The sequence below is a fragment of the Pithys albifrons genome, chromosome 14 (assembly GCF_047495875.1).
Source record: "Pithys albifrons albifrons isolate INPA30051 chromosome 14, PitAlb_v1, whole genome shotgun sequence".
NCBI classification, from domain to species: Eukaryota; Metazoa; Chordata; class Aves; order Passeriformes; family Thamnophilidae; genus Pithys; species Pithys albifrons.
In genome coordinates, this window is record NC_092471.1 from 1,312,846 (window position 1) to 1,340,658 (window position 27,813).

General features: G+C 53.1%; 1 protein-coding gene across 4 annotated transcripts in view; it reads left to right on the forward strand.

Moving 5' to 3' along the window:
* EDA (ectodysplasin A) overlaps nt 1-27,813 on the forward strand; it is a 66,393-nt gene that overhangs the window by 18,297 nt on the left and 20,283 nt on the right. For all 4 annotated transcript variants that reach the window (XM_071569648.1, XM_071569649.1, XM_071569650.1 and 1 more), the window contains exon 2: nt 22,938-23,043. In XM_071569648.1, the coding sequence (XP_071425749.1) occupies nt 22,938-23,043 (106 nt within the window). The remainder of the gene's footprint in view (nt 1-22,937; nt 23,044-27,813) is intronic.

The following is a 27,813-nucleotide window of genomic DNA, read 5'->3' on the forward strand; positions in this document are numbered from 1 at the left end:
GTCCCCCATCCCTTGGTTCTCCCAGGAGGGTGCTGTGTGCTCCGCAGTGTCCCTGGTGCCCTCGGTGTCCCCGTGCCCTGCGGGTGGCTCCCTGCCCTGGGGGAGCTGCCAGGCCCCGGGAGGTGGTTGGAGCATCCCCTTCTCCTCCCTCTTTCAGAGCCACCTGGCCCTGCTCAGCTGCTGGCACTTCCCAGCTCCTGCACTGGGAGTCTTCCCTGGGCTGGGTTTCCCTGCTCCCTGCCTGTGTCCCACCCTTGGGACACCCATAGTGGTGTCATGGGGGATGGCAGGATGGTCACACCTCTTCTGGGGGTTTGCTGTCCCATAACTGTGGCTCGGGGCTCTGTGGTCCCTCCTGCCCCTTGTCCCCCATCTCAGTGTGTCAGAATCAGGGAATGGTTTGGGTGGGAAGGGATCTGAGAGATGATCCCATTCCACCCCTGCCATGGGCAGGGACACCTCCCACCAGCCCAGGGTGCTCCAAGCCCTGTCCAACCTGGCCTTGGACACTCCCAGGGATGGGGCAGCCACAGCTGCTCTGCCCAACCTGTGCCAGGGCCCCACCAGCCCCCGTGGCATGGCAAGGGTAGGGCTGGCAGGTTTGTATCAGCAGGTTTGTATCAGCTGGCTGGAAATTGCTGAAAAACTCAAATCCACCATAAAAGGGTTTAGAAAGAGGGTAGGAAACCAAAGGGAAGTGGTTTGTGATACTTAGTAACAGGCTCAGGGTATCTTGTGTGCAGAGGCTGCATTGTCCAGCTCCAAAAAATCATATTCCTCTGCCAAACTTCCTTTCACTTGTTCAAATATATTTATCAGAAGTCAGTATTTGCAATTGCTTCTGGATTTCCCAGAGTTTGCATCTACTCTGTAGCAGAAGTTCACAATATCCAGGTTTTCATCTGTCAAACCATAGAGACATCTCAAAAAAACCCTTTTGCAACCTGGTAAGTGACTTTTATTCCTCTTTTCACCTACAGGACTCCCACAGCATTTGTTTCACTTCCCTTTTTGGTTGGTCTTTAGGGAAGAAGGGCAGAGTCACCTTTCTGTTTATTTCTTTAATAATCTGATTTAAGTGAACTTCCTTCCTTGTTGCAGTTATGGATTGTGCTTTTCCCTTTCCATCCCTGGAGGAGTTCCAGGCCAGGCTGGACAAGGCTTGGAGCAACCTGGGCTAGTGGAGGGTGTCCCTGCCCGTGGCAGGGGGTTGGAACAAGATGATTTCTAAGGTCACTTCCACTCCAAACCATTTGAGGATTCTTTGCAAAGTATGCAGAGAATGGAAGGAGTTTATTCCTGAAGGGGCTGTTTATTCCTATTCCTATGGCTGCTGCTTTTCCGTGGAATTCCCTGTGGTGATGACAAAATAACTTATGGCAGGAGAAGACCAAGCTCCATGTGTAGGTGACTTTGAAACCCCAGGGATATAATCCCTGACATTGCTCCTTTCTGTGGGCAGTTTCATGTAGAGGAGCCATTGTTTGGGGAGGAGGATTTTCAGGCCTTCATTGGCCTTTTCAGCCCCTGAAATTGTAACAAAAGGGCTTTTCTTCTAAAAGTGAGCCATGGAATTGGGTGTTAATGGAAACAAATTAATGCTGAATGGAAAATTCCTTCTGTCTGTGTTGTGCCATTCTCTTTTTACAGCACAAACCTACCAGATCCCTCTCAAGCTGCCCATACTTTTCCAGGGAGGATAAATGAGACTTATGTTTCCAGAGCTGGGAGCTGGAGGCATCTCAGCCCTCCATGGACACTGGGGTTGAACCAACCCAACCTTCAGACCTTCGTGTGCCCCAGAAGGGCCCAGCCCTGTTCTGTGCCCCCACCTTGCCTCCAAACTCCCCTTTTTCTTTGGGCTTGGTCTCATTTTTTGTTTCATACAATAACAGGATCATTTAGGTTGGAAAACCCTTTGAGACCTTCGAGTCCAACCATCCCCCAGCACTGCCAAGGCCACCACTGTCCCTGTCCCCAAGTGCCACATCCACAGGGCTGTTAAACCCCTCCAGGGATGGGAACTCCAGCACTTTCCTGTGCAGCTGGGCCAGGGCTGGACAATCCTTTGCATGAAGAAATTTTCCCTGATATCCAACCTAAACTTTCCCTGCCCCAACTTGAGGCCGTTTCCTCTTGCCCTGTCACTCAGGAGAAGAATAATTCTGCCCAAATCTCAGCTCTTTCTTCTCTTCCACATTGTGATTGTTTCATATACCTGGAGAATCTGGTCAAGGCTCTTCCTTTTTGACTACAAATTTAGCTAAGAGCAAAGCTCCAGACTTTGCTTTCCATTTGAAATCCTGTTTTGGACCCACTTTGGGTGGATTTCACTCTTGCAAGAGCCCTTCAGAGGGGAAGATGCTTTGACTGGGGAGTTGTTCACCCCAGTCTGTTAATGAGAACATGCTGATGTTGAGGAGCCTCTGTGGCCAAAGTGGCAGAGGTGGCTGAGCCCACATTTCCCCCCAGATCTGCTGGAACGTGGCCTGGTGTGCTGAGCCACCCTGTCACCTCCAGCCAGAGCTCTGTGTCTTCCCTGCAGCTCTTGGTGGCTCTTCTTTCCTTTAAAACAGAGCCAAAAGGCCAACTGGGGGGGAAGACACCTGCCTGTGCTGTGTTCTGAACTCCATGTTAGCTCAGGAGATCAGTGGGCTGATGTCCATGCAGAGGGATCAAGGGGAGCCATTGATGTGCCAGATGTTGGAACATCTGCCGCCTGCCTGGCCCTGGAGAGCAGAGCAGTTGGAGGTGCTTTGCCCAGGATTCCTCTCCTTGCCTGAGGAAAGCAGGGAGATGGTGCCTGGAAGGACTGTGGGTGGTGGTCCCTCTGTGGTAAATGTTTCTTTTCCCTTAGGCAGGACATGGCTTGAGTCTGTAGAACAGCCAGTGATGGTGTTGAGAGACTTGTTTGACTGATGATTGGTGGGGTTTCTTGTTGCTTCATTTGCTGTTCAGTGAGGAGAGGATAGTTCCTGTAGGACCCACCTGTGAGCTCCCCAGCTGTGATGATGCTTCTCTGCTGGAGCTGCAGACACAGCACCTGAACCTTCTCCCAGCAGGGAGCAGGATGGTGACCTTGCTGCTGGGAGCTGTCAGCACAGACAGGATCCACATCCTTCTCTCTGGATGAGCCCCCTGAGCCCTGCACAGAGGAAAGGGATGTTCCTCAGGCTGAGGCTGTGCCACCTCTCGTCCCCTGGCAGGGGATGTGAGCACCAGGGTCTGGCACTGGGACCAATGTCCTTCCAAAAGGCAGGAGGGAAGGAGCACTGGCAAGGTCTTGGTGCTTGGGCAGGCCTGGCCAGTTTGGAGATGGGTCCCAGGTAAGGATGGTGAGGTGCAGAGCTCAGGGCTGACCAGGGTGCTGGTGTTCATGTTCCTGTCTCACTCCCCTGTGAGACAGAGGTTTTCCTTGTGCTCATTGACTATATCCAGGTGCTGTTCCCCTCTCAGCCCTGGTGTGTGGCTGCTGCTCTGCAGGGGCAGGGCTCAGAGCTGCCCCTTGGGCTGGGGTGGCTCTGGCTGGGGGGCATTCCCACGTTCCTGTGGGCTGGGCAGGGCTCTGTGTGCCAGCCCTTGGCTGCTGGGCAGTTTTCCCTGTGGCAGAGCAGAGTCCCACGCCAGCCTTGGCTGCTGCTGGGGCTCAGCCCAGCGGATCACCTGCTCCCCCTTGGAAGTGCAGAGTCTCCTCTGGCTCTGTGGCAGCAGCTCTCAGGGCTGTGGACATGCTGGCAGGAGACATTCCTCTGTCTCAGGCTGTTGGATCACAGGGGGAGGAGCAACCAGGTGTCCTCAAAGCCCTGTCTATCCCAGAGCTGACCAGAAGGAAAACTTTGCTGCTCAGCTCCCTGTCTGTGGAACCTTTCCCAGGTCCTGTAAAGACAGAATTCCAGCTCTCTCCATTCCTCCTGCCTCTCCTTGGGCTGTGTTGGGCTCCAGTGTCCTCTGAGATGCAGGTTAAAGTGGAACCTTATTGCATCCAGGTGGAAGAAAAGAGAGATGTTGAGCTTCTCCTGCAGGTACTGCAAGGAAGGTGTTTGGCACTTCACCTGTTTTTCCATATGGATCTGAAAAAGGGGAGCAGGGCTTGGAGGATGTCAGTGATTCAACCAAAGAAATAATGTATTTTTCCAGAGTTGGCATTTGACTGGTCCTGGATGAGCAGAAATAACGTGCAGTGTTCCTGGGACCTGCCTGCACTGGCTCAGCTGCAGCCCAAGAGCAGACACGGAGGGTTTGGGTTCCAGACCATCCTCTTGCTCCAGGATCTTCCTTTGGAAAGAATGTGACATTCCACTCCAGCAGCTGGTGCTGCCCCAGACATCCTCCTCCTGCTTTGGGGAGGAAGATTTTGATCTTGACCTGCACTTAAACAGCATCTTAATGAGCTTATGGTTCAAAGCTATTTATTATCTGTTATAACAGGCCTTTTATTCCACTGGCAGACTAATTTGCATGGCTTGTTGTAATTAACACCGTGAAATGTTTAAACAAAAGTACAGCTAGAAATTGAATTTACAGGCACTGAATTCAATAGCATTCCAATAAACCTTTGATTTGTTTTCCTCCTTTGGCAAGAAAGTGATTAGCTCAAATTAAATTTAGGGAAGGCCCTCGACTTGGAATGAGTTGTTTAATGAAAAAAAGGCATCCCCAAGTGCTGGAGCAGCTCGGGGGAGGGCAGGGCTGTCACTTGCAGGAGGCTGTTGAAGGGGAGCTTTGCTGATTTGGGAGGGAAGGGTGAGTGCCCCCAAACCTGGCACCTGCTGCCAGCAGGGCAGTGCCTTGGCTTTCTGCTTTCCATGCTCTGACAATGTTTTGGAGGCACTGAGGGGTTTGTGTGGAGTGGGACAGAGATAGATTGATGGAAATGCTCCCTGGGAGTGTCCAAGGCCAGGCTGGATGGGGCTTGGAGCAACCTGGGACAGTGGAAGGTGTCCCTGCCCATGGCAGGGGTGGGACTGGTTGGGCTTTGAGGTCCTTCGTTCAACCCAAACCATTGTGGGATTGTTTTAGGATGGTTTGGAAAGTCACCCTGTAGCTGATTTGGGGATGAAGGGGGTGGAATTGCAGCACATCCCCTCCATTCCCAGGGGGCTGGAGGTGGTGCCCAGGGACAAGGGCATTCTGGAAGAGCTTTCTTTGCACTAGAAGAGCCTTCCACATGTTCATCCCCAGATGAAGTCATCAAACCCAGGCCATTGCTGCTCTGATTTATGCAGGAAGTGTTACAAAAAGATTATATTGCAAGAAAATGGTCTCTGGGTGAGGTTTAGATTCTCTTCTATTGTTTGGGATTTTGTTTTTAGTGTTATGGCTGTGATTTGCATAGTTAGAGCTAATTTGTAGCGTCTGGGCCCGAGGCTCAGAGGGGTCCATGTGTTGGGCTGGAGCTGCTGGGGAGGTGAGTGGGTGTTCCCTGGGGTCAGGGCTGCCAGGATTTATGGCCTGTGGGCTCCTGGGGGTGGATCCAGCTGGTCTGCAGGAAGTTTTGGTAGTCAAAAGGGTGACCAAGTAGGGTGTAGCATGTCTGGGGCTCTGCTCGAGAGAGTTGGGCTGTGGAGGGTCATCCACGCCCCCAGGTTGGTGCTCAGCACCCCAAGGGTTCTGTCCAAACCCCCTTCAGGGAGATGTTGCTGTAGAGGATGTTCCTCAGGAGGCTGGAGCTTGAAAAAGCTTAAAAAGTTAAAGAAATATCTGTCCCAAAGGGTTGTAGGATGAAAATGGGGGTACTGATGGTGTGGATTGGGAACTTCAGGTCTTTGCCACCTCCTTGGCAGTTTGATAACCCTGAAGTGGCTTTTCCTCCTGAAATCCCTTCTGGATCGGGGTGAAAACCACCAACAAGGACCTGGTTGTGTAGAGGGCATGAAAACACTGAGAGAAGTGAAGTAAAAGCACTGAGACCTCGAGGAATGGTGATGGAAATTGCATTTTTTCAGGTGGGTCATGCACAACTCAGCTATTAATTAATTAATTTCTGTCACTGTAGCAGGTAGTTTTCCATGTTGATTTATTCTCTCTTTTTAAGTATTTTTATTTTTATCTCCATCTCCTCTTGCTCCTCCATCCACTGGTTGCTTCTCACTGTTTCAAACTAAACCTTGAAGAGCTCAAGGACGCCAGAACACTGATCAGCTGATACAGAATCTGTTTCCATCCCTGCCAGAGGATTCCAGAACCTTTCTCTTTGTTTCCCCCTTCTCTGCAGGCTCTGTGCTTGTTCAGGCACTGTTTGTGTGTGTTCTTGCTGCAGCCCCTGCTGTGAAGGCTCTCAGGGCACAGCTGAGTCCAGGCTGGTGAAAGGCAGCACGAGCCCATGGGCAGGTTTTGGTTGGGGCTGTTGGAACCACTCCTGCCGTCCCCTTCCCCGTCCCCTTCCCCGTCCCCTTCCCCGTCCCCTTCCCCGTCCCCTTCCCCGTCCCCTTCCCCGTCCCCGTCCCCGTCCCCGTCCCCGTCCCCTTCCCCGTCCCCGTCCCCTTCCCCGTCCCCTTCCCCGTCCCCATCCCCATCCCCTTCCCCATCCCACCCATCCCACCCCTGGGAGATGATGCTGAGCCCTCAGCCTGCCCACGGGTGGGGTGGCTGCAGGTTGTTCAAATGCCCCACCAAACCCCCCTCCTGCCCCCAGGATTGCTGTGCCAGGTCCTGCCCTTGGGCTGGGGGGGCTCAGCTCCTGTGCCTGCCCAAGGATGCTGATGCCTCCACAGAGCTTACAGTTCAATGAGCCCTTTTTTCCCTCCTAATCCTAATTTCTTTTCAATTTTCATTTGCTATTCATTATCATAAATTATCTCCTTGCTTCTCTGTTTGATCTCTGCCCCAGCCACTCAATACACTTGAGATGAGCATTGTCCCTCTACCAGAAGAGAGACAAAGATGACCTCAAGCCATATGAGAGCTCATGGTTTGTGTCTTGTTTAAGTCTTTTTTTATTCTTTTTTTGATTTTTTGGTTTGATTTGCCAGGAGAAATCCAGCCCTTCACCCACTGGGTCCTGCAGCTGTACAGAAAATAAGATTCAGTTTTGCACAAGATGTTTGACTTTGGGATAAAGTGGGGAGAAGGATCATTTGGCTGCAGCAGTGCCTGTGCAGGGAGCACTTTGCTGCTTTAGGAGGGATTTGTCAAGCCCAAACTAGTGAGTTTGAGGCAGGGATAAAGCTTTTTCCCCTCTCCTTTTGTTTGCTTTTGAGTGTAAAGGGCCTTGTGTGGGGGTTTGAAGTTGAAGTCTCTCAATCAGTGATTAACAAAAGGGAAGTGGTGAAAACATTGAAGGCACAGGAGTTTGATAATTGTGTGGTTCAGCTTTTTTAACTGGGAGTTAGAGAGGTTTGGTAACATGATAAGCTGCTGTTACATGTCAGAGTTTGAAATTTGTGGGGTTTAAGAGCACATTTTCCTTGTATGTGCTGTCAGTTCCTCTGGCTTCTCTTTCTTTTTTCTTTGGAAGTGACAAGTTTGGAACAATGTTGTTGAAGTTTGGGGGGACTGAGGTGGCATTTTTTGACTCGGGCAATGGAGACTCGATTTTTGGCTGAGTACCCTGGTCAGCTGGTGTGCCCTGGGTTGAACAGGACCCCGGGTGGGTCCCTTGGCCCCCAGACCTGGCTGTGAGGGTGTCACTGTGTGGCTGCAGCACCAGCTGGAGCCTGTGCTGGGGGCGAGTCTGGGCAGGGACGGGAGGGAGTGGGGAGCAGAGCAGCCATTCTGGGGATTATTTGTTAACCCAGCGTTATTCATCACCCACTCTTGAGTGACAGCCTCAGATCTCTTGGGTTTGTCTTGGAGGCTTGGCAGGGTGTCCCTGGGAAAGTGGGAAAGGGAAGCCTTGTGCTGGGGGTTGTGGGTTTATACTCTATTTTTGTACCAGTTTTTGACAAGTATTGGTAAAGAGTTTGCTCTTTTAATATGTATATTGTATATATTGGGTTTGGGGATGGGGCTCTTTGGGGAGGAGATGCTGGAATGTGGATGAAGCTTTAACTGCAGCAGAGCTGAGGGGCTGTGAGAGGTGCTGGAGGTGCTAAACTTGGAAAGGGGCAAAGAGCAGCTTCCATCACTCTTTGCACTTCCCCTGCCCAAAGTTTCTCAGTGTTCTGCTTGCAGAAGGTGGTGCTTTTTCATATCACAGAATCACTGAGGCTGGAAAGGCCCTCCCAGCCCCTGGAGCCCACCCTGTGCCCAATGCCCACCTTGGCAAAGCCCTCCCAGCCCCTGGAGCCCACCCTGTGCCCAATGCCCACCTTGGCAAAGCCCTCCCAGCCCCTGGAGCCCACCCTGTGCCCGATGCCCACCTTGGCAAAGCCCTCCCAGCCCCTGGAGCCCACCCTGTGCCCGATGCCCACCTTGGCAAAGCCCTCCCAGCCCCTGGAGCCCACCCTGTGCCCAATGCCCACCTTGGCAAAGCCCTCCCAGCCCCTGAAACCCACCCTGTGCCCGATGCCCACCTTGGCAAAGCCCTCCCAGCCCATGGAGCCCACCCTGTGCCCAATGCCCACCTTGGCAAAGCCCTCCCAGCCCCTGGAGCCCACCCTGTGCCCAATGCCCACCTTGGCAAAGCCCTCCCAGCCCCTGAAACCCACCCTGTGCCCGATGCCCACCTTGGCAAAGCCCTCCCAGCCCATGGAGCCCACCCTGTGCCCAATGCCCACCTTGGCAGAGCCCTCCCAGCCCATGGAGCCCATCCTGTGCCCCATCCCCACCTTGGCAAAGCCCTCCCAGCCCCTGGAGCCCACCCTGTGCCTGATGCCCACCTTGTCCCCCAGCCCAGAGCACTGAGTGCCACGGCCAGTCCTGCCTTGGGCACCTCCAGGGGTGGAGACTCCACCACCTCTCTGGGCAGCCCTTTCCAGCTGCTGACAGCCATTTCCAGGAAGAAATTCCTCCTGATGTCCAACCTGAGCCTCCCCTGGAGCAGCTTGAGACTATACTTGAAGTGAAGCCCTTCTGAGAGGGTGTTAATGAACCCCCTCGTGCCTGTCCTGGCCCAGGGGGGTGAAGAGCAGCTGCTGTTTGTTGTGGTGCTCTGGGCTGTTCTGCCTCTGGTTGGGTTTTCTGCCTAATTCCTGAGTGGGGGAATCAGCGTGGGAAGTGCCCAGAACAGGTACAGCTCTTGCCCGGAGGGGGAGAGCAGCCAGTCCCAGGGGCACAGCCTGTGGCTGGTTCCCGTGGTGGGAGCTGTGCAGGGCAGGAGTGCCAGCACTCACCTGGCAGAGCCAGAGCCAGAGCAGGATGTGCCAGCACCCACCTGGCAGAGCCAGAGCCAGAGCAGGATGTGCCAGCACCCACCTGGCAGAGCCAGAGCCAGAGCAGGATGTGCCAGCACCCACCTGGCAGAGCCAGAGCAGGATGTGCCAGCACCCACCTGGCAGGAAGCAGGTTCAGGGTGCTCTGCACGCCCAGGTGAGGGGTGTTTCAGCAGGGAGTTGGCTTTGGGGGGTCACCCCTGGTGCTGTTGGGGTGCTGGGCAATATTTCATCTCTCTCAGATGTTCTTTCTGCTTTTCTCTTTATTCCTTGACTCTAAAAGTTGAAAGAGGCCTTGGGTGGCTCCTGCTTTTGAGTGGTGACCTCGCTGCATAAAGTTGTCTGGCTTTGTGCTCTCCCTGGGAGTGATACATGTGAGCATCTGGCAAGGAGAGGGATCATCAGGGTTCCTGAATTTCCCTGGGATCCTCTCCTGGTGGAGTGTCCCCCTTGATCCCAGCCCTGTGTGTGGAGCTGCCATGTGGAGGCAGAGCAAAGCACTTTGAGCAAAGAAAAGTGGGAAATGGGCTTTTTTGGGGGTCTGGAATATTCCAGTATTGCCAAGTGTATCTGAACTAGTCCAGTGGGTGCCTCTGTTATTGGAGATTGCCTCTGATCCAGAGCAGTGTGTTCCCCTCCTGGCTCCCTGAGCGTGGGTTAATTGTTTAAATTTGAAAATTCAGCCCCAGCCTGGAGGTGAAGGAGCTGCTGGGGGAGTGAGAGCTGCCAGCAAAGTGCCATCATCTAAATTGTGGTGTGACTCCAAAGTAATGCATTTTAAGGCTGTTTTATTGGTAATTTCCATTCTTTGCTACTTCTAGAAGCTCCTTCCAAGAGGCTGGTTCCTCTTGCTGCTGGTCTCACTCACTTTTCATCTCATCCCTGTGTTTCCTCAGGCTAAGAATAAAAATCGACTTGTTTTCCGTGCTTGAAAAGCAAAGGAAGGTCAGGACTGAGTCTGGTGTGATCCAGACCAGGCACTGCCCTCTGCTTTGGGGTGCTGAGTGTCTGATCTGGAGATAAACCCACCAGAAGCATTTCTCACCTTGGGTACCTCAGCTCTCTGCCCCGGCATTCCCCCATCCCTGACTCTCTGCCCCGGCATTCCCCCATCCCTGACTCTCTGCCCCGGCATTCCCCCCATTCCTGACTCTCTGCCCCAGCATTCCCTGACTCTCTGCCCCGGCATTCCCCCATCCCTGACTCTCTGCCCCGGCATTCCCCCATCCCTGACTCTCTGCCCCGGCATTCCCCCATCCCCGACTCTCTGCCCCGGCATTCCCCCATCCCTGTCCTCGTGGCATCCTCAGTCATTTGCTGTTCCTTGTTGCATTGTTACCGATTTCTGCTGTCCTGGATTTTATTTGTGGGTTTTTCAGGCTTAGCAGGTAATGGTTATAAATGGAGCTTTGACTGTGCCACGTGGTTTCTGCCTGCAGTAAATTCATTCCCTGCGGGCTCAGGGACTTATCCCATGTGTTTTCTCCAGTGCAAATGGTTGTTTAAAACATCCATCTGCTTTATCTGCTGGTGTGTTTACAGTTGCCCTTTGTAGTTCCCGGCAGCATCTCCTCCTCCTCTCCTCTGCTTTTGTTTGTTTAAGGTTATGGTACAATATCCCTGTCATTTGGGCTGTGTGGGAGCCTTTCCCAGCCTGGCTGCTCCCAGGGCTCAGGGAATAAATCCTGACACCAGGATCACCCTGAGAGCCCCGGGGGGATCCTGGCCCTGCTGCTTCCAGCCGGTCCCTGCTGCTGTTGCTCCTCAGAAATGGGATTTTTGCCAGATCCTGCCCTTGACCTTCCAGGGCCCTGCAGGCAACAGGGCTGATCATTATAAAAAAATGAAGGGTTTCATCTATCCAATTTGTAGCAAAAGCTGACCAGTGGAATAATCTTTGTTTGGGTATTGAATTGTGTGGTGTCCCTGGTTGTTTGTCTGTCCAGCGTGATTTAGGAAACCAGTTTCAGCTTTAGAAGAAGGAAAAAAAAGAATACAACAAACAAACCCAAACCAAACTGTCTGAAAAATCCTATGAGGATACATTTGATACTTTTTCCTGGCAAAAGCTAAACATTTTCCATCCTTCTTCAGTTTCCAGCCCTCTGAAGGTTGATGATGCTCCCTCAGCACGTGGGGCTGTGTCTGTGTCCGGGTGCAGCCTGGGGGGGCACACGTGGGGCACCCCCAGCACTCCACAGCCCTCTGAGCTTCCCTCAGGTTTGGTGTCCCCATCACGGGCAAAATGTGACCCAGGGTGACATTTGGAGAAGTTGCAAAATCCTGTCTGTAAACAGTATTTTCTGTTTTTTCTAACACTGAGCCCCAGGCGATGTCAGTGCTCGTCTGGCACAGAAAAGCAGGAAAATACTCCCTGGCTGCGGGAGGGGGCTGTTCTCCCAACTGCCCTTCACTCCAGCAGTGCCCCCTGTCACGGGGGAGTGTGGGGAGTGCCTGGCTGAGACCCTCATGTGCCACCCCAGGGTGTGTGTCGAGTTCTGTGGGACACTGAGAGGGACTCTGGACAAGGATTTGCAGTGGCAGGACAAGGGGAATGGCTTCCCACTGCCAGAGGGCAGGGATAGGTGGGATATTGGGAAGGAATTCTGGGCTGGGAATGTGGGCAGGCCCTGGCACAGGTGCCCAGAGCAGCTGTGGCTGCCCCATCCCTGGGAGTGTCCAAGGCTGGGCTGGACAGGGCTTGGAGCACCCTGGGCTGGTGGGAGGTGTCCCTGCCCGTGGAAGGAGTTGGAATGGGATGGACTTTAAAGTCCATTCCAACCCAAACCATTCTATGGTAGCAAATTCCCTGCTCTGTGCTGCTGGAATTGCCTCTTTTCCTGCTGGGCACCTCCAGCAGTCCCAGTTAGCTCAGTTCTCATTTTAGGAATGGGGCATGGACAGAGCTGTGTAGAAATTCTTACCCCAACTCCTTGTTTTTAGTTTCCAGATTTTTCAGTCTCCCAGTGCCTCAGTTTGTCCATACAGTGGAGAAGCAGCTGCTGCAGAGGCTCAGGCTTTATCCACCAGCTTCAAATACCACTTAACTACTTTAACTCCTCTCAACAAACCAGTCAAACTGTGCAAAAGCCTTTCCTTTGGGCGTCAGAAAGTAAGAGCATGTGATGAGGGGCTTGCTCTGAGCCCAGAGCCCGCCGGGAGGCAGCTGTGCAGCAGCTGGGCTGGCTCTGGGAACATCTGGCTGGTCTGGTGGCCCCGAACACGCCGTGGGAGCTGCTCTGGAGCTGCTGCTGTTTGAGGATGAGCGTCGTGCTCAGCACTTCAAAACCTGGAGCAGAAGGGCTTGGCTTGCACAAACTGCCCCTCTGCCTTGTGCTGGGGCTGCTGGGCCTCTTATGGGGCAGTTGAGGCTGGTTTGCTGAGAACATCTTGGGGTTCCTCTGCTCAGCCTCACAGTCCCCTGGGCAGTGCTGTGCCCTGCAGGTCCTGCTCAGGAGCTCTGGGGATGGTTTGTGGGGATGGAAAACACTTCTGTGCCCTGCAGGTCCTGCTTGTGAGCTCAGGGGCTCTGGGGATGGTTTGTGGGGATGACAAACAGTGCTGTGCCCTTCAGATCCTGCTCAGGAGCTCTGGGGATGGTTTGTGGGCATGACAAGCAGTGCTGTGCCCTGAAGGTCCTGCTCACAGGCACTGGCACTCTGGGGATGGTTTGTGGGCATGACAAGCAGTGCTGTGCCCTGTGGGTCCTGCTCAGGAGCTCTGGGGATGGTTTGTGGGGATGGAAGGCAGTGCTGTGCCCTTCAGATCCTGCTCAGGAGCTCTGGGGATGGTTTGTGGGGATGGAAGGCAGTGCTGTGCCCTGTGGGTCCTGCACAGGAGCTCTGGGGATGGTTTGTGGGGATGGAAGGCAGTGCTGTGCCCTTCAGATCCTGCTCAGGAGCTCTGGGGATGGTTTGTGGGGATGGAAGGCAGTGCTGTGCCCTGTGGGTCCTGCACAGGAGCTCTGGGGATGGTTTGTGGAGATGGAAGGCAGTGCTGTGCCCTGTGGGTCCTGCACAGGAGCTCTGGGGATGGTTTGTGGAGATGGAAGGCAGTGCTGTGCCATGTGGGTCCTGCTCAGGAGCTCTGGGGATGGTTTGTGGGCATGACAAGCAGTGCTGTGCCCTTCAGGTCCTGCTCACAGGCACTGGCACTCTGGGGATGGTTTGTGGGGATGGAAAGCACTTCTGTGCCCTGCAGGTCCTGCCCACAGGCTCAGGGGCTCTGGGGATGGTTTGTGGGCATGACAAGCAGTGCTGTGCCCTGTGGGGAGGGAGCAGGGAGTGCTGTTCTGGTCCCTGCAGCAGCCCAGCCTGCACACGGCTGGGGATGTGCTCGGGGCTGCTGTGAGACAGTGGCCTGTGGAAAATTCACATTCCTGAATCCCTCCCAGCTCTTTCCCCGTCGTTTCCCTTTCTACAGCACATCCTGGTGTTTCTTGTGCAGCTCATCCTTCAGTGAGGGCTCCGTTTGCTGCTGTTCCACTGCAGGTGGAGGGTGGGTTGGGAGGTCCCTGGGCATCCTCTGCTGTCTCACTGCCCAGATAACCCAGAGCACGTTCAGGGGGCGAGGAGGTGGCACAGCTGGCAGAGGGGCCAGGCTGCCACAGGCTTGGCTTCCAGAAGGATCTGTACATGATGTGCCATGGGTGTTGTTTCCCCCATGTTGGGGGTGCCAGGGCTGTGGGAGCTGCTCCTGAATCCAGAGGATTTCCAGGGTAAGCCAAGCCAAGAGGGGACTGAACAGCAGCACAATTTGGGTTATTTTTGCAATGAGATGGTAAAACACTGGCACAGAGTGCCCAGAGCAGCTGTGGCTGCCCCGTCCCTGGGAGTGTCCAAGGCCAGGTTGGACAGGGCTTGGAGCAACCTAGGCTGGTGGGAGGTGTCCCTGCCCATGGCAGGGAGTTGGAATGGGATGATCTTTAGGTTCCTTCTGACACAACCCATTCCATGACTCCATCATTCCAGTTTTTGGCAGGCACTGCATTTCCCCAGAGCAGCTTGGCCAGTGCCACGTGGGGAGCAGCCCCTGGGTGCTGCCCAGCCCCAGGGCTCCAAGGGACATCCCCTCCTGCCCCCCTGGCCCTGCTGTGCCCCCCGTGCTGCCACTGTGGCAGCTGGAGCTGGGCAGTGCCCGCATGGAAGGGCCATCCCTGGCACACCAGGACACCACACCCAGCCCTGCCCTGCGGCACAACAGGCACTTGCAGAGCTGCTGATCCCCTCTGCATGAGATCACGGGCTCCTTGATGTTAATTGCAGTGGATCTGATTAATTAGGCAACAAAGCATAATTTATTTGAGCAGATTAATGGTACAGAATTAGCTGGGCAGGCGCCGTCTCCCAGCACAGCTCCAGGAGCTCCGGCAGGAATGGGAATCACTGCGAAAATCTTCACCCTCCAGGTGGATGGGCAGGTCATAATTTGGTTATTTCCCATTGCTTGGTGGGCTGTTTATTGTACTGGATGTAGGATTCCATGGATGGGTTATTTCATGGATGTTACATGAACACCAGACTTGTTTTCATTTTAATGGCAGTGGAGTCTGATTTGGCTACTCAGTTCCCTCCTCCTGTTTCCTCCCCTTCCGTCTTTCTCCTTCCAGTAAAATGTCATAAAAATTAATCATAGCTGAAGGCCAAATTTAACATCCAGATTGAGAAAACAGGATTTTAAAGCCCTTGTGCTGAAAGGAAAAAAACATTTGGAGAGGAAGCCTTGGGTTTGTTATGGAGCAAGGAAAAATGTTGGTAAAACCTTTCCATGGAATTGTGGAATCTCAGGGTGGTTTGGGTTGCACAGGACCTTAAAGCTCATCCAGTTCCACCCTCTGGCCATGGGCAGGGCCACCTTCCACTAGCCCAGGGTGCTCCAAGGCTGCTCCAACCTTGGACACCCCATTTATCTGAACAGCAAAAAGGTTTCAAAATTATGAACATTTTTGAAGATTTCCCACAAAAAGGGTTTGAGTGCCCTGACAGCAAGGGCAGGGTGGAGTTCATCAGTTCCAGCGTGTGACAGACTCTGTCCTGTAGCTTTCTCCCATAGGGATCATCTCAGGGAGTGAATCCAAACCAGTTCTTTCCTGCCACTGGTCCCACCTCCAGCAATGGGTTTGTGTGGAGTGTAGATAAAAGGATAAATCCCAGAGAACTGAAGAATGGCCCAAGAGCCCTCAAGCTCTTTGCTGGAGCAGCCCCTGACTGGGGGAAGTTCTTTTAGGGAATGTGGCCTTGGGAAGGATGGTGCTGATGGCCTCGTGCTGGCCTGGGTGTGCTGGAGAAGATGCAGGTCATGGAAAGCAAGAGCAAAGGTGCAGGTGGAGAAAGCAGAAGGGAAAAGTATGTTTGGCATTGAGTGGCTGAAGGTTGGATTTTCCCAAAGCAAGTGTGTGCTGTGCTTTATAAAAGTGCCATATTTTGGTAATATAACTGCTAAAATAAGGAAAGAATTGCTGTTGGTTTGCAGGAGGAGAGACTGTGGCTCCATGTGGGGGGGGACACAGCCCAGCTGGCTGCAAAGGGGCCTGAGAAGGACCACGAGGGCTAATTAAAATGTGAAAAACTGTGAATTCCTGCTAATAGACAGCAGATCCTGCCTGGCACTGGTTCACAGCTAAATTCGGTTTCCTTGGGAGGCAAAAGGAACTGATTTAAGTTCCTTACCTTGCACTGACATTGATCCTTTCAGTGTTCCCAGCGAGGGGCTGTTCCCGCAGCTCTGCCGTGCAGGACCCGGAGCTGCAGCAGGAACCTCTTACTCTGCTACCAGTAAAATATTTACTGCAGGTGTCTTCACACAGGGTGTTAAACTCAGCTCTGACCTCGCTCTCCTCACATCTGGGTTGTGTTTCAGCTTTCCCTTCGGAGCCAACAGGTGGAAGGAGTGGGAGGCTCTGCCGTGGCTGGAGCGGCCGCACTGCTGGGGTCGTGTCCATCCCATCCTGGCTCCAGCCACGGTCCCTGTGGGAGCACCAGCTCGGGGCAGCTCCAGGGAAAGGGGTCTGCAGACAAGGGCTTGGACAAATGGCCTCCTAAACCAAGTCACAGTCACCCAGGTGATGCTGGTTGTGTGTGTGGAACCCGCCCTTGGACTGTGCACCTGGTTCCATTTTACACTGAAACAGATTTTCTGTGGAGAGTTTTGACAGCAATTGTTTTCTCAGGATTCCATAAGTTATTCTCCCTGTGCTGAAGGAGTGCCAGAACCTTCCTTCTCCAGAGCTGCACCCTTCCCTTCTCCCAAGAAGGGCAAATCCACCTGCCTGCTGCTCCTGCCCTGGCAGAGGGGACATCCCTGTGCTCCAGGCTCCCTGAGGCAGCAGGAAGTGAAAAGCCAGTGGTGTGTTCAGCTGAATCAGTGGTGGAAATACAAATATTTGGGATGTTGCTTATTGAAATAATCCAAGTTTTAGATGGGGAAGGTTTAGATTAGAGGAAATGGAAATTCTTTTTTGGAGCTGGAGTTGCAGAACATGAGGTGAGAACTACTGGTGTGGATCTACTTAGAGCTCTGTGACCCCTGAGAAGGAGGAAGGGACAGGAAAGGTTTAGGAAAGGAGTTGGTTCTGAAGGGAAGTGTCCAAGGTGTGTTGCCCTCTCCAATGGCAGTGAATTCCCTGTGTCCATCACTGTGGAATGAGGCTTGGACTGAGAGCTGGCAATGGGGTTGGGTGTTCTGTGCTGCAAATCCAGTGGCTTTCCTGGGGAATGAAGTTAAAATCCCAGTCAAAGCTTGGGAAAATGGGCTGCCTTCTCTCCCATTGTTCTCCAGTGGTTGTCAGCACAGTCCCTGGAAGACCTGGCCTTCTCCAAGCAGGGATTGCACAGTCCTTGTGCAGAGCCTCTTCAGCCCAAGGGCAGAGCTGCTCAGCAGGCTGAGAGCACCTCACACCCCCTTCTTAGGAGTGCTGGTGTTGTGGTAAGGACTGTGGGTGTGCCAGGGTGGGAGTTCCTGCCTGCTGGCAGGAGCTGATGCTGTGCCCCTGGTCTGGGGCATTCCTGCTCCACCTCCATGTACGAGGAGATGAACCATCTACCAAGGCCATTCCTGTTTTCTAGTGGTCAAATACTCTCCTGGCTCTTGGTTGTCACTTGGGGTGAAGTTCCTCGTGAATATTGGGGCAGAGGTGGCTCTGCTGTTACAGTTCCTGCCTGGTGCTCAGTTCCTTTTCCCACCTGGGTGAGCTCCTCAGCACCACTGGTGCTTCTGTTCTCTAGATTGTGGAATAGCTTTGGGTGGAAAAAGCTTCTGAAGATCCCCATTGGGTGTGAAAGCCCCAGAGAGGATCCTCCTGTGCACATGTTGGGGCTGTGCTGGGGGTCACATCCCCTGCAGGCTGGTGGTCTGTGCCCCTGGGCCATCAGGGGGAACAGGGGCAGAGCAGGGCTGGGGCTGGTGTTGGGAGGGGAGATGGGAGACAAGGAGCAAAAGGGAACAGAGGAGTTCTGGGTGTCAGGGATCACATCTGAGCTTCACAGGGCAAAAAGCTGGTGCAGGGGTTGGTGGGGGTGTGTAACCTGCTCCAGACCCTGGGGAGGGTCAGCCAGGCTGGGAGCACCAGCTCTGGGGGAGTGGAGAGTGTGTAATCCGTGGTATTTATCCCCTTCCACAAGCTCTGCACTCGGGGCTGTGGCTTGTCCTGCAGACAAGACATGGTGTCAAAAGTTTTGCCATGTTGAAATGGGAATTGTTTACTCTTTCACTCCTTGCATTTTTATGAGGAGCAAGGAATGATGACAAAAGCAAGACTTAGAATATGTTGAATGGGGTTTCTTTTCATAAAAGCAAAGCTACTCCCCAAGCTTCTTTCTAGTCTGCTTGAAAATAAATTATCTCCTTGATTATTTTTTTTTGCACCACGTGTTACCAGAGGCGAATTTCTGGAGGACAATGGGGCTGATATTCAAGTAGCTGCTACTCTGAACCACAACCTCTGATGGCTGCACTTCAGAGGGCCACAAAAACAACAGCAGTGCTTGCAAAGAATGCAGCAGCAGAGCCTGGGCTGGCTGTCAGGCTCCTCGCAGCAACGAGCTCCAAACTGCAAACGAAGAGGGAATTTGACTTTAACAATACCCCAAACAATCGTGCAAGGGGATGATTTCATGCTTTGTTTTCTTGGGTGCTTTAAGACATTGAGCTGTAGCAGAGTGTGGGTTTCTTGATGAGATCTAAAGCTGGCTGGGCTTGTTTTCTCAGGAGGAATTGAAAGCCACTGGATGCAGAGGATCCTTGTGGGTGTTGTTAGTGATAAAGATGCTCTGAAGGAACACACTTGTCACCAACAAGGGCTTGTGCACCTGCAGGGGGAAGACACTTGTTCTTCCTACCAACTTGGCTTTGCCTAAGGAAAAATCCACCTTTTGTACATTGTTGCACAGGTTGGGTTATATTTTTCCATTTTTCTTATTTTCAAGCTGGTTGACTGTTGGAAATCCATTTTCTTGGTGTTTTGTGGCTCTTCAAGGGACTTTAGACAAGGCCTTGCAGTGATAGGACAAGGAGGAATGGCTCTGAGTTAAGGGGGCAGGGTTAGATGGGATGTTGGGAAGGAATTGTGCCCTGGGAGGGTGGGCAGGCCCTGGCACAGGTTGGGCAGAGCAGCTGTGGCTGCTCCATCCCTGGGAGTGTCCAAGGCCAGGCTGGACAGGGCTTGGAGCACCCTGGGCTGGTGGGAGGTGTCCCTGTCCATGACAGGGGTGGCACTGGGTGGCCATCAAGGTCCCTCCCAACCCAAACCATCCTGGGACTCTGTGCTTCATTCCTGTGAGGTGTTTCTGAGGGATGTGGTTAATTTACAGGATGATGCACTAAAAGATGCCACTTTAGTGGTTACTGCAGCCCCCAGGCTTTGGTTTCCTTATTGCACGTGGCTTGTGTGTCCAGCCATAACTCTGGGTACATTTGGGGTTCCCAGCCTGAAGAAAGCTTCCTGTTTTATGGAAACTTAAAAAGCCATATATATAAACCCACATATATCTTTATAAACCCCCTCCATTACTTTATTTTTCCTTGTGTAGGGTGTGCCATGTCCATCCTTACAAACCAGAGGAGTTTCTGAGTGACTACAGGCCCCAGTACTTTGGGATTTCCCCCAGTGCTGCCTGGACACCCATCCCAGAGCAGCTTTGGCCCCTGTTCCCAGTGCTGGCTCTGCAGGGAGAACGAGCTCTGTGTGTGTGTGCCTTTGTTTTGCTTTATTTTGCTGAGGGAAGCCAAGGTAGGAGCGATTCCCTGGGCAGGACCTGCCCCTGCTATTGTTTCCCAGGTTATTTTGAGGTCTGCCTTCCCCTGGGAGTTTTCCTCTCTTGGCTTTTTGACCTTTCTGCATCCTATAGTGATTCTCCTGATTAAAATGACTGAGCTGTAATGACTTTACATGGTGTTTCTAAAATTAATGCTGTTTCTGAAACTGAGGGTAATTCGAGGCTTTAGGTTGGGAGAGGAGGGACAGGAGGATTGTTGAGGCTTTTCTGTCTCTGTGGTGGAGCCCTGCAGGGCAATTCCTGCTCCCAGAGGAGCAGCTGTGTGTGCTGGGGTCCTCAGGAGTGTGTGAGGCTGAGAGAGTCACTTCTCCATGGCTGTGAGGATGAGGAGTTTCAGTGAAATCAGGGACTGGGTAATAATTCCTTTTGGTCCTCCCCAGAAGGGATGGTGCCACAGGCCATGAGCTGCAGGGTGATGCAGAGGTTTGCCTGGGAAGGGACTTTAAATGCCACCCAGTGCCACCCCTGCCATGGGCAGGGACACCTCCCACCAGCCCAGGCTGCTCCAAGCCCTGTCCAGCCTGGCCTGGGACACTCCCAGGGCTGGGGCAGCCACAGCTTCCCTGGGCACCTGTGCCAGGGCCTGCCCAGTTTCTTCCCAGTGTGTTATTGCTGTCTCAGGGGTGGTGAATGGAAGAGGCAGTGCTGCCCTTCTGAGTGGTGCCAGCCAGACACAGCCAGGCATTCATGGCTGTGCCAGCAGCCCCAGTGCCCCCTCCCTCTGCAGCCCCCCACAAGGGAGCCCTTGAGCCCCCCGGGGGAGCCCTGACCTTCACCCCTGCAGGGGCTCTGTCTGAGCTGGGGGGGCTGCAAGAGGCTCCTCACCCTCTGCCCTGCCCCTGATCCCCTGAGCTCCCTCCCTGCCTGCCCAGACCTCTGAGCCCCTCCCTGAGGGTTAAATGCCATTATTTGCATAATTTGAAGCCCTGTGGAATCATTCCCTAGGACAGACCCTCCCTCTGCTCACACCAGTTGTGCCCATTCCCAGGCTGAGTGTGGAGTCACTTCTTCAGGAAAAGGTGGTTTTGTGGGAGTTGTCTCAAAGCAGAAGTTGGTGTGGTCACCATGTCCCAATAAGAAATGCTGGATTTAGTGTTTTATTTTGTAAGTAAAGAGGTGTGTTTCAGTCACTCACCCTCACTGTCAGTTCCCTTTCTGACTCAGGCTTATTAGAAACACCCAGTTTAATGTGCAGATCACTTGTAGCCAATATTGGGTGTTTTTCTGAGTGACAAGTGACACCAGAGTAAAGCCTGAGTGAGGGCAGAGCAGCGACTGGGCTTGTTCAGCCTGGAGGAAGAGCCTGTTTGCTTTGCCACCACTGGGGCTGTGCCACTGCACAGTCCTCTCAGGATGAGCAATGCCAGGTTTGGAGGTGGCACTGGGAGCAGCTGGTGTGAAACTTGGCCACATCCTCAGGGTCTGGGGCAGGAAGCTGCACATCCCCACGGGCTGGTGCTCCACCATCCTCAGTGCCTCTATTTCGTTGTGTTTGGTGATGCTCCAGTCAGGGATCCCAACAGCATTTCATTGATGTTGCAACCTGAACTGGAACTTTGATTAGTTCTGCAATGTTTCAACCTGAGTTAAATAAGTGGTTTAAAGAAAATTCACTTTTTGCTCCTCCCCTGCCCTGCTCTGCTGTGCCAGGGAGAGGGTGCTGGTGGTGCTGACAGGAGCCTCCTGCCCCTGTGCCCCGTGCCAGGGGCAGCACAGTGGGATGGGGAGCTTTGGCAAGGTGGGCTGGTGTTGCTCAGAGGAGCCTCCTGCCCCTGTGCCCCGTGCCAGGGGCAGCACAGTGGGATGGGGAGCTTTGGCAAGGTGGGCTGGTGTTGCTCAGAGGAGCCTCCTGCCCCTGTGCCCCGTGGGATGGGGAGGTTTAGGAAGGTGTTTATTCCTTGTTGTCACTGTTCACTCCTTGTTGTAAACTAAGCCTTCAGTTCTCCATCCAGCCCTGTGACTGTCCCTGCTCAGGTAGGTGAGTTTGACTCATTGGTGCTTTTTGGGGATGTCTAAAAGTCCAGTGGTGCACGTGGAGAGGCTCTGGGGAGCTGATCCCACCTCATCCCGCAGCATTCCGGGTCCTTTCTGCCACCACATCACTGCAGTGACACAAATCCAGGACTTCTGCAGGCAGGGCAGACCTACCTGCACATGGCCAGAGTGAGGCAGCAGCACCCTGGGAGGGTGAGAAACACTTTGGGGGGTTCTCTGTGGGAACCCAGAGTGTTTCCAGCCACATCCCCTCGCTGGGGCTGCACTGGGGCGTGTGGGGGGAAAGCAAGATGCAGGTGTGACCTGTGAGTGGAGCAGGATGGGATGCTCTGAGGTTGGGAGGAGGTGTGTGCAGGGGGAAATAACTCGGGAATGGCCTGGAGAGGGGAGTGAGAGCCCGGGGGCTCAGAACAAAGTGGCCTTTAGCAATTCTTGCTGCTGACAGGGACTTCTGTGGGCTTAGCCAGCCATTCACTGGAGGTGTTTATTCTTCTCTGCTCTTTCAAAGATGCTTCTGATGCCACAGGTTTTGTTCTCAGAACAATAACGTGCCTGATAACCTTTGGGGCTGCTTTGGGAAGCCTCTTGGTTCTTGTCTTGGGCTGTGTTTGGGTTCTCTGTGTATTTATGGCTTAGCTGTGCTGGGGTTTCTGTGCACCAAAAACCTCATCCTGGTCAGGGCAGTTCCTGCTGGTGGATCCAGGAACACACAGAAGGTGTTTGGTCTCTAATAAATCTTTGAATTCCTAAATTTATGAAGTGGGAATAGCTGGGGGAAACACCACTGGTGATGAGCTGCCGTGCCCAGGGGTAGTTTGGAGACTGGTTTCTTAGCCCAAATTCCAATTTCTGGGTCAGGATGTTGATTTAAAACTGTTCCAGAGTTTTGAAGGCAGCAGCAAGTTTTTCCTGAATAGGAGGTCACTGCATAAAATTTTGGCCTCTTGGCAAAGCTTGTGTTATAAATGTCATTGCTCTGGGTTTGAAGTGTTAATTTATGTGGTATATTGGTTGGATTTAAAGGTCCCTGAAGGCCTTTGAAGCTCAGTAGCTAATAAGACTTGCAGAAGAGAGCTTGAAAGAGGAAAACTTACTGGCAGTGAGTAGTGCTGGGGAAAGAGCTCCAGGATTGAGCAAATGTTACAGAGGATAATTAGAAATGGTTGTGTAGGCCTTTGGGGTGTTTGATGATTTCCAGCTATAGATCTCCATTGCTGGGGGAAGGACTCTCCCTGCTGAAACCCCTCAGGTGAGTTTTCCCAAGTTTTAGGGCACTTCCAAGGGGACTCAGCTCCTTGGGAGCAGCTGAACATCCCTGAGCATCTCCCTGGGCTCTCCTGCTCTCTCCCTCATGGAAGGGATTTGGTGTTCAGGCTCCAATCCTTGGCTGAAGATGCTTATCTTGTCCTTCCTCTTGCAGCTGGCCTTGCTGAACTTCTTCCACCCCGAGGAGAAGCTGCAGGTGGGAGAGGAAGGGAGACGCGTGCGCCGAAACAAACGGAGCAAAGGCAGCGAAGGGCCCGACGGTGAGTCCTGCTCAGCTTCTCTGCTTTTGGTTCCCTTCCAGATGAGGAATTCCAGGAGCTCTGATTTCTGCAGCTGTAGGTCAGGTGATTGGGTGTGAATTAGCTCTGCTTAGGAATTCCATCCTTGACTCCTCTGACAGTGAGCTCTGTGCTCTTTAAGGCTGTAATTTGTCCTTTTATGCCTTTATTTGTTGTTCTGCACACCTGTCTCTGCTTAAAATCATCAAGGAGCTATTCATAATCCAACCAACAGCTGGGAACATCTGGATCACGAAATGTAACTGCTCCAAGGGGCTTTTGCAGTGCTGTGCAGTCTCAGGTGGGGTCAAAGCCTGTGTAAAGGGAACTCAGAGTTTTACAGAGTTGGATTAGAAGAGTGGAAAAGTACCTGATTTCAGCATGAGGAATTTAATTTTCAGTCCTGTCTTTCTGTGGTTGTCACGACTCTGAGACATGAGCATTTCCTCCTGGAAGAGCTCCCAAGCTTCCCACCTGCAGGAAAGCACAGGTGCCCTTTGCTATGGAGAGGAGAGAGGCCTGGATGGCAGGGGTGGCACGGGGTGCCAGGGGCAGTGGGCAGGCACTGTGGGGCAGTGCCCTGTGCAGGGCTGGGTGCCTGCTGAGCCCGAGTCCTGGCTCTGTTACAAACCCCTTGGCTGGCATCAGTTTTTCTGTCCAGCTCCATGAGTTTCCCATCTCCCCTGAAACCTTCACAATTTCACAGTGGAAAAGCATTTCCCTGTGGCTCTGCTCCAAGAAAGAGCTTGGGGAAGCTCCCTGGATTCCTGTTCCCCAGGATGCTGACAGGGATGATGCATTTGGCACAGACTGCCTGAGTGATTCCAGCTCCGTGTGCTCCATCACCTCTGGAGCTGCTGTTGCTCTGGTGCTCAGATGGCTCAGGCAGGATCTGAGTTCTTTTCCACCAGCTCCCTGAAATCCACCCCAGTGTCTCCAGCAGTCCTGGGGTCGGGAGCAGGTTCCCCCTGGCTGTTGAGGGGTGTTGATGGAGGGCTGGGCAGATGTTGGGAGGATCAGCCTCGTCCCTCAGGCTGCCTTTGCACTGCCAGATGTGCAGAAACGCTGCAGGGGAGGGGGAGATGCTGAAAGTTGGTGTCTAGCGAGGGTCCTGCTCCTCATCCAGGACTGGCATTCCTTCCCCAGAGCTCCTTTAAACTCCCTGGATGCTCCGAGTTGAGTCACTCCAGAAGTGCAGAGCTCACCCAGTGCAGGGAAGGGAATGGAGTGGGGAAGGGGCTGGAGCAGCAGGAGGGGCTGAGGGAGCTGGGGGGGCTCAGCCTGGAGAAAAGGAGGCTCAGGGGGCACCTTCTGGCTCTGCAATCCCTGCCAGGAGGGGGGAGCCAGGGCGGGTCGGGCTGTGCCCCAGGGCACAGGGACAGGGGCAGAGGGCACAGCCTCAGGCTGGGACAGGGCAGGGCAGGGGATTTTTCATGAAAAGGGTCCTTAAACATTGGAAGGGGCTGCCCAGGAAGGTTTGAAGTGCCCACCCCTGGAGGTGCCCAAGGCAGGACTGGCAGTGGCACTCAGGGCTCTGGGCTGGGGGACAAGGTGGGCAGGGAAGGCTTTTCCAACCTCAGTGATCCTGTGAGTCTCTGCTGGGTCCTTTTGTAAATTAGGGATCTTGACCCCAAAGCTGATGGAGGTGGGAAAGGTGCCAGAGGGACAGGTCATGTTCCTGGTGGCTTTGGCAAGGATGGGGATGCCCTGAGGATGCCTCGTGTTTGGCCATGCTGGTTTTATTGGGCAGAGCTGCATTAACAAGGGAGAGCTGCCAGGGCAGGGACTGACCTTGTAACAACCGTGAAATCAGTGCACAAACAGAGCCTGTCCTTGGGGAGCTGGTGCTGTTTGTTTCGACCTGTGTGAAGGAATCTGGGGGCTGGAGCAGGGCAGTGAATCAATGAATCATTGCTCTAATAAATACAGTCATGTCACAGCCACGATTACACCGTTTTCTTTGTGAGTTTTGCAAAGGGAAAGTTGGTCAAATCTTTGATCTCCAAAGAGCCTCCCAAAGATAAAAGTGGATGAACTATAAATTCCCAGAAGGCAGGGGATGTGCTTTCCACTTGAGGCCTCGCTAATATTTGTCTGGAATTAATTTGATGAACTTTCAAGTCCTTCCACACATGCAGTGAGAGACCGAAGTGCTCCCCGTGTGGAAGGCGTTTGGAGGGAGGCTGTTCCATCCCCTTCATGGCTCTCCCAGTCCTGCTCATCTTGGTGCCCACAACAGGCTGGCTTTGATGATTTATGAACATCAGGAGTAACCTGGTTTCTCTCCTAGAAGCTTTTTCTTTAGGAGAAGTTGCTTTCAGGTCTTTTGCTGTGAAATAAAGGAGGGCTTGGGACAGGGCAGAGCTGGTTCTGTGCAGCCAGGGGAGGGGGATGGCCCTGGCTGTGCCCAGAGCACAGGGTGGGACATGGGGGACCACGAGCAGCAAAGCTGCTTTGGTGCCTCTCTGTTAAAAGAAACCCAAGAAAAATTGTGTGTGAGGGTCAAAGCCATGGGTTGGATCCTGTTGGATCCAGTGTGGCTCTGGCATTCCAGGGGCTGCCCCTCTGAGGGGTTCAGCCCTCTGACCTGCCTGACGTGTTTGATGGTGGGTTTGCTCCATTTCTGTTTGTGTGTCCCCACACACAGTGCCCTGGGGCCAGTTGGAGCAGGCAGGGTTGTGTCCTGGCTGAGGTGCCAGCCTGGCCTGTCCCTCTGTCTGTCCAGCCTTGGGACACCCTGTGGCATTACTGGGGGCTGGTGCCTGTCCCAGTCCTGGCATCATCATCTTTAAGCCCCTTCCCTGTCTGTGCCACCAGACCCAATCTTTGCCCAGCTTTAAAAGCCACCTCCAGTTTTTCCTAATTCTCAGGGGTTGTCCCTTTTACCCTCTATTTTTACTGTGATTTTTCTCCTCTGTGTTACCAACTCCACCTGTTGCTTCATTTCCTTTAGTTCCCTCAAACCTGACCCTCTCCAATGCCTCTTTTTGGTTTTCCCTCTCCCCTCCTTCCCTCCTGCCCTGGTGTTTTTGTGCTGCTGTGGAGCTGCTGTTGCTCCCACATGAACAAATCATTCCAGAGCTGCTAATTAGCAACAGTTGTGCTAAAAGGAACCATCAAGAATGTTAAATTAGTCCACTTTTAAATAAACTGGGTATGAAATGTTAGATCTCAATTCCCAGAGTGCCAGTAAAAATGCTGCTGGCTCTTTGCTACCCAAGCCCAAATCTGGGAGTAGCATGGTTGGAACTACAGAGACAATTCCGTGCTCCTGAGGTTATAAATAATGACAGAGCATTTACAAAGCAGATGTCAGTAGGACTCTTTAAAAAACATTGTTTTAAACAAATAAAATGGTTTCTTTTTCTCCTACTTTCATCTCTGTTCCCAGTTAGATCCCTGCCGGGCTGCTTTCCTGCTTTCTGGCTTTTTTGCTTTTTGGATTTGGGGTTGTTGGTTTCTCTGGGTTTTTTTTTTTTCCCTTCCTAGATTTTTTCATACTGAGCTTGGTGAGAAACATCAGGGATTGTTATCCAGGCTTTGATTCAGAGCAGGGCAGCTGGGAAGAGCCTGAGCAGATGGCTGTCCTTAAGCTGACAACAATTTGGTTCCTACTACTTTGGCAGTTCTTCCTGCAGAGGAAAGTCCTGGAGGAGAACTCGAGGGTTCAGCTCTGCAAACGGCTTTGGTTGAGAGGAGAACTCAGTTCTGAGGGAGGAGAAGCTCCTCCCCAGCCCTGCCTCTACCTGGGCTTTGGAAGGGATGCCCCAGCCACGTTTCATCCAGAGTTTCATCCTCTTGGGGTTCGTATGGTGGTTTTGGAGTGATTTTAGGATGATCATAGGGTGGTTTTAGGGTGAGTTTAGGATGGTCTTACAGTGGTTTTAGGGTGGATTTAGGGTGTTTTCAGGGTGGTCTTAGGATGTTTTTTGCATGGTTTAGCAGGTGGCTGATGCAACAGCCTGGCTTCTAGTCTGGTTTTAAGGTGGGTTTTGAGTGGTTTTAGGGTGGCTTAGCAGGTGGCTGATGCCAGAGCCTGGTTTTAGGGTGGTTTTAGACTGGGGTTTGGGTGGGTTTAAGACGGTTTGGCAGGTGACTGATGCCAGCCTGGCTTTTTAGGGTGGGCTTTGGATGTTTTTCAGGTGGTTTGGCAGGTGACTGATGCCAGAGACTGGTTTTACGGTGGTTTTAGGGTGGGTTTTGGATGTTTTTTTGGATGGTTTAACAGGTGGTTGATGCCAGGCTGGCTCTTAGAGTGGTTTGTGGATGTTTTTCAGGTGGTTTAGCAGGTGGCTGATGCCAGCCTGGCTGGGAGTGCTTGGCTCCTGCTGGGCAGCCCCAATCCCGCAGGTGCCACGTCCCAGCCATGCCCATCCCCACCCTGGCAGTGCTGACCATGCACTAGGACTTTTTTCCCCCTTTTTTTTCTGCTCTCCAGACCACAATAGCCACTTTTCCTGCCGGCTTCCTCTCCTGTGCAAAGGGCAGGTTCATCCCTGAGGCTGCAGAACAATCGGTGCCTTTGTGCCGGCCCCGGGCAATTCCCAGAGCCGCAGCATTCCCAGAAACGCAGATGGATGCAGGGCAGAGAGCCTCATTGTGCTCTGCAACCATGGTGATGAGCAGGCAGTAAATACAGAGCATTTCCTGGAGACTGGAGCGCAGGACACGCTCCCAGAAGGAAAGGCTCACCATCAGTGCTGGCTCTGACTGAGCTTCCCCAGGACTTCTCGGTGATTTCCCCCTAAATGG